General features: G+C 42.8%; 1 protein-coding gene across 12 annotated transcripts in view; it reads left to right on the top strand.

The window, feature by feature from the left end:
- Positions 1-12,679, top strand: part of LOC115583783 (band 4.1-like protein 1) — an 88,622-nt gene that overhangs the window by 51,033 nt on the left and 24,910 nt on the right. For all 12 annotated transcript variants that reach the window (XM_030420975.1, XM_030420971.1, XM_030420974.1 and 9 more), the window contains 7 exons: positions 4,029-4,133; positions 8,777-8,819; positions 8,986-9,061; positions 9,430-9,648; positions 10,049-10,136; positions 10,235-10,387; positions 12,148-12,245. In XM_030420975.1, coding sequence (XP_030276835.1) covers positions 4,029-4,133; positions 8,777-8,819; positions 8,986-9,061; positions 9,430-9,648; positions 10,049-10,136; positions 10,235-10,387; positions 12,148-12,245 — 782 coding nt within the window. The remainder of the gene's footprint in view (positions 1-4,028; positions 4,134-8,776; positions 8,820-8,985; positions 9,062-9,429; positions 9,649-10,048; positions 10,137-10,234; positions 10,388-12,147; positions 12,246-12,679) is intronic.

Raw genomic sequence — 12,679 nt, 5'->3', positions numbered from 1 at the left:
TGATTTGGCACGAAAAAACACAAATCTTCATTAGATAGCGGGTCACAGGATGTTGCTTTTTGTCCATTAAAAGCCTTCAGCACAGGCTGTTAACAGGGTGTGAGGAAATCTATAGTTATTACATGGTTGCAAGCCAGGTGCAGCCAAGGAGAAAATAGAAGAGCAATGTTATTATGAGCCACCCCTGAGGATACTTATGCACAAGTGCATGAAACTTTGTGTGTGTGCGCGGGTTGTGGTGTTTTTGGGGGGAGCGTGTCTTTTTGATGTGCGGGTGTGTGTGTGAGGCAAGAATATCAGGAATGTTACGCTCGCACCATCTTCTCTCTCAGCGCTGTGAAAACATTCAGAAAATACCTCCGGGCCTTTTCCACACCGCAACAACGCTTCACGTTATGGTTATGAAAGCTTTTGCGTCTTAAGTGCACTTCCTGGATATTTGCCTGCCTTTCGCTGCTCTGCCAGTCATTGCCACAGATGGATTCTACAAAGCAGCCTGTTGTCAGCCCATGTTTTCTGAAAATTGCAGTCTGGTGAGAGCCTTGGACCTCCAGGTCACTGCCAGGCTTGCTCGCGCTTCCTGTCTTTAATCGGTGGGGTTTAACATCATGCCCGCTGTATCCGACCCTCCCTCTTGCTTCCAGGAGTTGGTGATAACAGTGTTGCGGGAAGGCCGGCGCTCCTCCTGCAGGAAGATCTGCATTCATGGGTTAATCAAGTCTCTTGTCATGGATGCGTGGCTGAGCCTCCCCGTGGTCCTCAGGCAGGAGGGGAGGCACCGGGCCCTCACCCACTTCTGTCACCCAGCCTCCCCCCCTGTTCACTGGGGTGTAATCTAGCTTGACTATGCACGGTCAAGCCTGGTTGGTCCAGTGTGTAGAACAGGACTATTTTGGGTGGAATCAAGTGTTTCATGCTGCTCAGTTACTGCCAAGATTCTGTCTTGGGTGTCCATTCAGGTGGCAACACTGAGATCATTATTGTACAGTTGAATATGTGATTGCTCCAGAGTAGAGAGCGAACAGCCTGGATCGACTCAGTCATGGATTATTAAGACTCCGCTTGCTGATTTGTTTATTTAATTGTGCCGGCTGCTGCTGCTGTCACACGGCACACTCTTGATTTACATTGACAGTGTTGCCGTTGGGATCTTCTCACTGACATGACAAGAGCTTAGAAGCCCCTCCCACGTGTTGCTCCAACATCCTTTCACCCATAATGAGGCAAAGGAGCAACTCCTTTTTTCAAGTCTTAGCCTTGAGATATTAAAGAAACAAGACAGCAGAGGCATAATACCGCATCTGTTACCCTGGCAACGGCTCGCTCCATCTCGCTGTCACCTTGCAAAGTGGGCCCCAGGGGAGAGGGCTCCATGTGTATGTGCGACTACAATACAGTGGATGTGTGGTTCAGTGTTAGGTCCGAACCCTGATACACTTTTTCCTCAGGAGCTCATGCATGAACTGACGATCAATACTTAATAAGCTCTATGAGTTTTAAGTGGAACTGTTTGTGTGATAAGAACATTATTTTGCTTGAAAGGAGGTAAGTGCATTCATTTGATAAGATTAAAAAAAATTAATAAATCAGGATCTACAGTGGGCTTGTCCCGACCGTGGATCAGATCAACTACTGGCGACTGCAGAGATGACCCCCCCCCTTTTTGTGATATTAAGGAACTAGATTAGATGTATTATTCATAGAAAATAGAATCTAAAATTTGCTGTCTACCGTGCATGTTTCTGGTAGAATGGCGATGGTGATGATGATGATCACTGTTAATCAGCACAAGTGACGCTGCTAGTTGTTCTCATTTACATATTTTTTTTCTGATGACAGAAGTAGTGTGAAATTTGATGACAGCTCATGAATACTACCTCCACAAGGAGTGATTACCAAGCCTTGGATAAAATCATTATTAAATGATTGCCGCATTGTCTGACAAATTGAACAGAAATACAGGTTAATGACAGCAGCTGTGCAGTGATATCATTTATTTGCTATTCATTTCAAATGAGTGAACGTAGAGACAGTTAGAATCCCCCCCCCCCTACATCCATGTTAATTCAATTGCAAACCAATCAGATATCAGTACTAGGAAATTAAATTACTTAAAATAAGATTTGTGTTATTTTTGTTTGTAAATATCAGAACTCCACAGAAGCAAGTCTGGAGTCTACTTTTGACTTCCGAATTTGGAGGAGTGTGTCCTCACCTACTGAGTCCATCTGATACCTGGGCTTTGGTTATTAGCCGATACCAGCGCATCTTAACAGCTGTATGTACTACTAAGCCTGTATGGATGTGGTATGATTGCTATCATTGTTGTATGGCCTGGCTCAGGCAAAACCTTGCAGAGAACAACATTATTTTATTATCCATTTCGACAGTCAGTCATAACTGAAAAAGAACAGATGAAGAAATCTAGCAATAAATAACAATTCCTTTAAAAACTGTTGAAGTACAGCCACTTTTTTTTTTTTAAAATAGAACAGTTTTCAAATCCCTGTGCAGAGCAACAGCAACTTCGATAAATCTAGGAATTAATAATTCTCTTAAAACTAACTCACAAGAATCGTTTGCTCGCTGCACCACACTCTGAAGGGCTAAAGTTGACGGCGATACTGTGTTTGCAGACTCAGCAAAGACACGGGGCAAGCGTCGGAGGACCAAATGTCAGTAGTAGAGCTGATCGCCTGCACGTCTTACAGCCTACATGAAATGTTTGGGGAGAGCTGTTCTGCCCTGCTCTTTTGCTTGATGCGTCTTCAAATGCTTTGGTGTTGAAACTGGCAACACTGGTGCCACCCCTCGAAAATCACAGCCTTGCATACTGAAGGCTGTGATGTGGTTATCCAGAATTAAATATTACCAAATAGCAGACATGTTGCTAGCTCCATCTGACACCTCCTGTCGGATCGCCATTTATGCTACCAGTGTCGGAACAATTCAAAAGGCAGTGTGACAGTCACTAGATCCACTCCAATCCTCTTGTTTTGAGTCTGGAGTGGATCTAGAGACTGTCACTCTGCCTTTGAAATTCTTCCGATACTGCTATCTGTCTCAGTTACTTTGGTGTGGCTCTGAGTTTTCCTGTAGCCAGCATTTTACTCATCCAGTAAAATATCTGTATACATCTGTCTGGTGGATTGGGAAACAAATGGTACAGACATGCATGGTCCCCAGAGGATGAATCTTTGAGACTTTATATTCCCCTGACTTTTCACAGAATAAAGTCTTGTACAATGATTCTGTTCTGACCATCTGAGTTCATTGTTTTTTGCTTTTAGTACTAAAAAGCTAATGTTTGTAGGCTAACATTCAGAGCTTACGTAGAAAGTTGATCATAGTATTAACATTACCAGCTAAACATCAGCTTTGTCACCATGAGCATGTTAGCCTTAGAACATATGCATGTTGCAGAAATATCACTTTAGTTACACTTGTGTACATCATTCTGTCTGTTTCCCTCTATCTTACATCCAGGCTAAATATCAGGGATATGCTAATATCTAAGGCTCTTTCAGTACTGTGAGCAAAGATGGTTTATTTTGGCATCCTGATGTTAACTTCACACAAAAAAATAATCCACATTGAAACTTCCCCGGTGTGATAACGTGACCTCTTCAGGTGGATGTGAAAAGAAATGTTTCTGAAATACTCACCTTGAACTCTGTCAGTAGAAGATGAAATCTCTCAAAGAGCAATCTTCCCCAGCAATTCACGGACCATTTTCACTGTCAAGTGTTTGATGCACACCTACTGTGACACGGCACCAAATGGCTGAGCTGTTTTATTGTGTGCAGAACCAGAGAACAGGAAAGCAATCTTTACAAGCACAGCTGTCTAATGGGGTCTGATATTGGTGAGCCAAGTTTTTCTCAATAAAACTGAGCTATACCGCTAGAAAATTCTAAAACGCATATGGTATTTGAGAAAATATATAGCAGAGGATCTTTATTCTGCTTCTTTCTGCATTGTTGTTGACCTTTTAACCACTGACATGTACTCTATGTTTGTTTTTGCAGAAACACTCCAAAGGACAGACCTTGATGGACATGGTGTGTGAGCACCTCAACTTGCTGGAGAAGGACTACTTCGGTCTGACCTTTGCCGACACAGACACCCAGAAGGTCAGTGAATTGTGCGCCACAATAACCTCGTGGGAGGTTTCAGGGCATAAACACGTTGCTCACAAAACGAATCTGTATTCCTCTCGCTTGTTGGCTGGGTCGACTCTCTCAGGGGTGCATTATCCATGAATCACTCAGAGATGAATGGAAAATGGAAATTTCCATTCTCTATCTGTGTCTGGACAAAAACATGTGCAGTTGGAGGAAAGATGAAAAAACGCCTCATGTTCTCTCTGCAAGATGTATGAAATTTAGCAGCAGTGTGCTGGATGCCCTCCTGTTGGTTGAATTGAACCTCTATTGACTGACGCAAAGAGACACAGTTTATCGGGAAAGTCTGTTTAGATGAGAGAAAAAAGTTTGGTGAGAGTGACTTTTTTCAACCTCCTCCACTTTCTTAACCATGGTATGTAAATCAGTAAGCAGGCTAGCCTACTGGCTTACCTTTAGCCTACAGCTGTAGGCAAGCTTTAACTTGCCTATGTAATGTTTACCGATCAGCAGCCACTGTTGCTCCAAGTAACATTTCCATGATAACGGCAAATACTTCAACAAAGTGTATCAATCGTGTAAGGACAGTAACTGTATAGAACATGTTTATCTTTATTCTAATAGTTTTTATTATATTTTATGTTCAAACTGTTATGTTATTCTTTCAATATCGCTTCTAATTTAATTTCGCCCAAGAGGGATCAATACAGGAACATCCTATCTTATCAATAGAACACGTACTGTACACTTAAAGGTTCTCTATAGAACCAGTTGTTCTAAGAGGGCAGAGAGAGTCATAATGACAGCAAATGAACTCATAAATCAGTGACATGGCAATAGTTAACTATAGTTTGCTAACATTAGTGTACATTAGCTACGTTGAGTTACATGGTCAGACCAGACAAAGCAAGGCTTTAGTCAAGTCAAGTCATTTTATTTCGTCTCCCCAGGGAGAAATTTGTCTCGGGTATAGGGAAAATTCCTGCATCAATAACAAGCGGTTTGCTGTGTTTTAAATCAGAGCAACATTATGTTTACCTCAAAATCACAGCAGTTGATGGTACAGTGTCTTGTCAGAGGGTCAGTGTTCTCCGTCTCCTGCATAATTGATACATTATTGATATATTATAACATTTAAAGTCTGTTTAAAGCCAAATGTGTCATGTAATATGCAACAACTGCCTATTACACATAGAGCAGACAGCATTAGCATTTATTTGGAGTCATGGTTCTGGCCAGTCCAGAATCTACAGTGCTTTATTTTCACTGACAGCTCGACTATGAGGAAATAATTCTTTATGAAAAGTGCTGACAGTTCTGCATGAAATATCAGAGGCTGATATCTTAAAAGCTGGGCACATTAAACCAAATTTTTTAGAATATATTTGGTTGGAAACACTGTGATTCCTTGCTTCTTTGCTTCTGTCCTCTGAGGTTTAATTATTTCTGCTTCTGAAAAATGTACATACATTAAACTTCAGTCCGCTCACAGATCATTTTGACATTTCTAGTAGAAGGTCTGAATATGTTTCCCTCTGATCTTTGTTGTCTTGATCAGGTGCACAACCCAGGCTTTTTATCATACAATCAAGCAATTGACACTGAACTGATGGGTCTTAGCTGTCGGCTTATTCAAGGGCGCAGATGTATGGTTTTGGTTTTTTCACTGATGCGAGCTTCCCTTAAGGCTGGTTTGTGATTGCAACATGCTACAGAGGAGCCTGCTGCCTTTTGAAGATAGGAAAGATGACAAGACTAAGTCCCTTTCATCATCTGGAGCGTAGCCTCTGTCACCTTCATCAGCTCGTGCATGCTTTGTCGGCTCACATGTCTTGACTTGACGCGTGTCTGACGGCTGAGGCAGCGGATCGAGTGTGGTTTCGGCCCAAACAGACAGGTTAACCGGGGTTCTAAAGAGGTAAACGGGCTTGAAGTTCAAATATTTTCCTCTCCCTGAGTGTAGGTAAAGCTGTGTCTCGGATGAACATGACAGGCTCATCAAAGACAGGCTTATCAGAGTGCAGCTTGAGCCTGCTGTCTGGGGTCATTGCTGATTGGTAGACCAAATAAGCCTGAGAATTGAAATGTCATTTCAGATGCCCTTTCTCTGTCTCCATAGGGGGAGCAGGGATAATCTTCACCCTTTGGGAGAACATTTATTCCTTTTGATTGCTTGATGAACTAAGGTTGCAAAATCAAGAACGGGGCCTGAGTCAATGATTAAAAGTTTTTCCTGCTTTCTGCAGAGAAAAGCCAAGCAGCACAGAGTGCCTTACTAATTGAGTGCTCCTTGGCCTTGGCTGATATAAGATAGATTCAGGGGGACGATAAATGCCTGTGGCTCATTAAAGTCTTAAGCAGCCTGATTAAACACTGAACGAGTTTGTGTATTTGTGCCGGTGTACTGACTGAGTGAGTGTGTGTGTGTGTGTGTACGAGAAGGCCCAGTTCAAATAGCAAGAGATGCTTGCAATTTTCCCAACATGGCCACGCGATTGTACTCCGCTCTATCAACCTTTCATGCTCCTGATTCCGCTCTGACTGATGTGATAACAGCTGCCAAAAACCCTGTCAGTATTAATAAGCAGCCGCTGTGTGGCATTCAGGTTAGTGCAGATCGCCGTCATCTCTGCACTACAGGCAGCACAGAAATATGTTGCATACAAGCAAACATCTGTTTCTGTGCGTAAGTGCAAATTTCTTCTGTCCAAGTCACAAATTATATCAACTCCCATTACTGTAACAAGTAGACTTCCTTGTCAGCTTATGTTTCTTTCTCGATTATGTTTTTTCCTGCTTTTAAAGGCTGCATTACTGTAAAGTGATGCAATTTTCTGTTCTGTTCTACTTGTCCTAATACTTGTCTTTACATTATATCCACATTACAGATGATTATTTATCAAAATCCTATTGACAAGAGACGTAATTGTATATATTATATTATATTAATATTGTATATCATATCGACGTGTATATATGTATACATATATATATATATATGAATAAATAAATAAATATAAAATCCAGATTCTTGGTTAAAAATATAATGATACCTGCTTTTGCTGCCAAGTTCTGGCATTGATGTTGTACTTTTGAGGAGATTTCAAAATATCAAGATATATATTGTGCATTGCATTTAAGCCTTAAACTATTTCAGTATTATTATCAGGCTGTATCGATCAGCCCTAACTGTAGAGATTTCTGACACAACCTTGCTTACTCTCAAGCTGCAAAGATGAGGGAAAAAAAAAATTCTGAGGAGACCAATATGCTTTGACTTATGGTTCTCATCAGGGTCACTGAGGACTGCTCTTGGATCTTGACTAATTAGTGTTTATAGGGGTGTTTTGTGAATGTATCTAATTGCTGTTTCTCTTTTTATTTTGTCCTTAGCTTGTGTGTGTGTTTTTATGATACTCGTAATAAATCCTTTATGAAGGGTTTTGAAAGTATCCCACATTATAGAGGATCAGTAAGGCAATAAACCATCACATCCAATACATTCCCAATTATCATTTGGGAATACAGAGAGAGAGTATGTCCACAGGATATCAAATCTATAGATTTATATTTCAGTCATTGGATAAGATAAGATAAGATAAGATAAGATAAGCCTTTATTAATCCTTGGATGGAAATTAAGGTGCGATAGCAGCAACAGCAGTAAGAATGAAACACGGGAGAGCTACAGATAACCATGATATTAAGAATAAAGATAGCAATTAAAGTACAATTTAAGAAGTTAGGTGAAAACACTGGGCAGCTTGCCTGAGGCTTATGAAAGGAGTTTTTAGAAAAAACACATTATTTCTGATTAACTATAATGACCTTCACCAAGCAGGTAGCGCTGTCTTCCGTGTCTGATTGTTGGTGGATTTGGATGGAGGATGGGTGATGGCCCAGAACAGTCCTTTTTTGTTGTTGTTGTTGTTGTTTAGATATTCATTAATTTCTCGGGGAATAATGTATCCTGATGAAAACACATTAAGGCTGGTATCTATGAGTGCGTACAAGAAGGCACTGTTGGGCCTTGGTGGAAGTATGTTCTCTCCTGAGTGCCAGTTGAAAGAAGAAATCAATTTGTACCTTACACAAACAAGGCCACAGGGGAAAAAGTAGTGTAAGAAGAGGATGTGTAATGCAATGGGAGTTCAATGGAACGCCACAAGCCGACAAAAAGTGGATTTCGCATCCAAATGTTTTGCTGTTACAAACTGTCAAAGCCCGTTTCAGCGGGACAAGAGTTTCCATTGCTGTCTGTGCGTGCTGTGCCTCTAAACAACATGGTTTACAGCTTCTCTTACAGCTGAGTCAGTTTGCATTGCACCACTGATGAGACGTTCCAGGATCCGCATCAGAAATGCTGCCCCCACAGGCGAAGCGCTTTCACTACATGGTGGGATGTGATGGGATGAGATAGGTAGCCGGCTGGCAGTGATTTCGCAGCACAATGAAGAAACAGATGCTGGAATTAAATCTGCTCTCTGCACGTTTGAGCGGCTCAGCAGGGGAGAGCTCCATTTCTTTATTTAACCATATGGAAAGGCTTTCATTAGGAACACTGACGGCAATTAGAGCAAAATGTGACACCGGGGTGTGCGTCAGCCATGTTTCCCCGGCTGCCCGGTGTGAATTCTGCCTTCTGTCTTTCAGAACTGGTTGGACCCCTCCAAGGAGATCAAGAAGCAGATGCGCAGTAAGTGGCTGTGATTTTGATAATCAATTAGTAAAGTGGCGAAATTAGATTTGTCTGCAAATGAACTGATGCAACATTTCTGCGATAATCAGTTAAATTTGTAATTATAAGTTCCCTCACGGGCCACGCACTTAAGCTCCCAGCTCTCTTTGTAATTTCTCCTCAGACTCTCCATGGAACTTTGCCTTTGCTGTCAAGTTCTACCCTCCAGACCCCTCCCAGCTCACCGAGGATATCACCAGGTAGAATATGTCTTTAACACTCTGATCCTACAGTATGAACAGTTGTAACTCCTCTGGCTGTGCTGTCAGACGCTCTTCAGAGTTAATCGGGGGAGAAATTGCTTACAAATGTCAGTTCTGCAGGTAATTCGCCTCCTTTATTTTCACAAAGATGTCTGTTTATCTAAAAGTATTGCAACAATTTACATGGCATATTCGCTCTGGTGTCAAAGCAGCCTAAATCCCTCACTCCTTTTTGAGGATTAGACCTGGAATGCTACTAACTGCCATGGATTAACTATGCTGAATACTTGTTGGAGCTTGCCTTGGCTCCGGCTTGTTTGACTGCCAACACCCTCCTCTCCTCCCCCTTTTGTCTCCTCTGACAGATACTACCTGTGTCTGCAGCTGAGGGATGACATGCTGTCAGGGCGACTGCCGTGCTCGTTTGTCACTCACGCCCTCCTGGGCTCCTACAGCGTTCAAGCCGAGCTGGGGGACTACGACCACGACGACCACGGCTCCGACTACGTCAGCGATTTCCGCTTTGCCCCCAATCAGACTCGCGAGCTGGAGGAGAGGGTGATGGAGCTCCATCGAAATTACAAGTACTGAACGCGCTCTTGTTTAAAATTTCATCTACCCGCAAATCTCTCGGGAGGATCGGCTGATGACTTCGCCAAAGTGTTAAAACGCTCCATCATGCATATGGTTGATAGATGGCGTCACATTACAGCGCCATCTGTCATTGAGATGTACACAGTCTGAGTCTCGCCAGTGCGAGAACACTCTCCCACTTAGAAGGTCTCACCATGCTCTGATTTGGCAATGCTTTTTGGCACACCACCAAATGTAATGCTTGGGGGGGATGGATGGGAGAAAATTAGAGTTGAAGATATCACGGACATTACTGAGATAATTCAGCCCCCTCTGTGCAAGATTAGGATTTCATTATTTAAGAAGGCCTGTTGTTGTTGGTTACAGATATAACTGCTCCTCTGCCCACAGGGGGATGACTCCAGCAGAGGCTGAAATTAACTTCTTGGAGAATGCGAAGAAGCTGTCCATGTACGGGGTAGACCTCCATCACGCTAAGGTTGGCTGTTTTAATTTGCATGAAAGTGGGCTTCAAGGATGCACACGGCGTTGCTCTTCAGTAATTCCTGCCTCTTTACCGTCCCGCGTTGGCTGCAGGATTCTGAAGGGATCGACATAATGCTGGGTGTCTGTGCCAACGGCCTGCTGATTTACCGCGATAGGCTGAGGATCAACCGCTTCGCCTGGCCAAAGATCCTCAAGATCTCCTACAAGAGGAGCAACTTCTACATTAAGATACGACCTGGAGAGGTATGCAGCGTGGTTAGGGATAATTAAAGGGGCACTCCGGGGCACACTTTGTACATTTTATAGTAGACGTAGGACTGCAAATTTATACCAGAAAACCTTTGTGATAATTTGTGCATGTTAAGCCGAAATGGACTGAGTGTTAACCAGCCGGGGATTTTAACATCGACATTCTATTCAAGTTGCATTATGTGAAATGTAGTGGCTCCAGTTTTGTTGGAGCCTAACCTATACTAGGATGTAAAGTAAGGATATTTTGGCCTCCGCTGCTGGTTGCATTTCTGTCAAAAGTTCCCTGCTTCTATTAAAATGTAATATTAATCAGCAGATTACACCTTTAAAGGAACAGTCTTTAATTAACACACTGTCTCGGGTAGAATCAGATGCCACTCGCATGTCAGTCCGTTTGAGCTAAGCATGAAGAATGCAGTTCAGTTAGCAGCCAGTTAGCCTAGCTTATCATAAAAAAGACCCCCAGATGCACAATATGGAAGGTAACCGAAAGGTACCTGCTTCTCATGGCCAATGCTGATTAGATAACAGATCATTTTCTTTTCATTTAAAAAAGAAGTTTATAATCTATACTTCATGCACACCTGGGGGTAAGCGAGGCTTAGATTTGGAGATTTAGTGAGAAAATATGATACTTTGGAATGCAAACCAACTGTCAAGGTGCAACTTTAACAGAGTTTGTAAATGCTGGACTTTTTAAAAAACAGTGAAAGCAATTTTTGCTTCATATTGTCAGAATTATTAATTGGCTAGAGTTTCACCAATACCGTAAATTAGCCAGCATACCAGCACCTCTTAGAACCCCTTATTAACACAGTATATCTTTTACCTTTGGACAGAGCCAGGCAAGCTGTTTCCCCCTGCTTCCAATATTTATGCTTCAGCTCAGCCAACCATCTCCGGGCACTGGCTATATACTGTGTTAAGCATACAGGCATAAGAATGTCATTGATTGTCTCATCTAATTCCCTGTAAAAAAGTGACTAAGCCAGTTTCGCTAAATATCAAATGTCAAGGGCCATGCCCTCAGATTGTGAGTACAGTAAAAATGATGTTCAGTCACAGCTGTCACTCTAAAAAGCCAGGGCAGGAGTGACTGTGTCGTCAGTTGTGCTGAGCAGATGGCTGTAATATCCTTTGCTTTATACCTCCAGTTTTGCTCCTCTGCACGGTCAGGGACTATATTTTGACCCGCCTCATTGTGTTGTGCAGCACTGCAGCTTATCCTCCATACTGAGCCTCAGTGTGACAGGCTGTCTGGGCCAGACCCAGTCAAGTGACAGAGCCACACAGTGAGCCTGTGGTTGAGCCAAATAAAGAGCCCCTTTAACAGAGCTGCTGCAGCTGCATCCACAGCCAGAGCAGAGGGATAAAGAGTGTAAATATAGAGCCATGAAATAGTTTTCCTCACTTTTGCTCCCGCTGTCTGAACATTGAATGGAATCCTTCCCCCCTGCCTTCATCTGCTCCTTTCTGTCCGGTCAGCAAAATCCACATTTTCTATACGTGTTTTTTCGCTTACGGAGTAGTGTATATGCTAGCACAAAGTAACGGCCGCGTCCTTGATGGGGGGTTCAGAGATGCAGTGGATTTACTGAATTTTTCATGAAGGCATTAGACTGGCCTGAACTTCAGTCTACGCGGAAGTACTGAGTTTTCCCTCAGCAAAACAAAGTAAGCCCACTTGGTTTTGTATCCCCAGCAACTTTGCTCACATTTCTCTCTGTCTCTCCCCTCTCTCTCCCCTCCAGTACGAGCAGTTTGAAAGTACAATCGGCTTCAAGCTCCCGAATCACAGAGCTGCCAAGAAGCTGTGGAAGGTCTGCATCGAGCATCACACCTTCTTCCGGTGAGAATTGATCCGGTCTCATGGTTGGAAGGTTCCTCTCCGACCAATACAAACACACAAACATTTCCAGGTGTACAACTGTATCGGGCGCACCACACACAGTCCATTATTACAGTGCTTTGTAAAACATACAGTCACTCTGCAGCTCATATTACTTTCATGGCCACCTTGGCTTCACCGAATATCGATACACCTTTACGTGGAGCGTGCAGATACAAAGAATCAATTCCTACATTCAAGTACGAGTGGTAAAGCTAGTGAGCATGCAGAAGGCACAGACACAAGCAGAACAAGAGGATCCAACTCTGAACAGAGGAGCAGTTTGAACTTTCGGGTTTGGGGGGCTCACATAGAAAGAAGGAGGATATTTAATGTGTATAACAGAAGCTTTTTGTGCATGGAAATTAATGAGCATGAGACCAGCAGGTGCAACA

The sequence above is a fragment of the Sparus aurata genome, chromosome 6 (genome assembly GCF_900880675.1).
Source record: "Sparus aurata chromosome 6, fSpaAur1.1, whole genome shotgun sequence".
NCBI lineage: Eukaryota > Metazoa > Chordata > Actinopteri > Spariformes > Sparidae > Sparus > Sparus aurata.
Note: the sequence above shows the minus strand (reverse complement) of the source record. Positions and strands in the feature narration are given on the sequence as shown.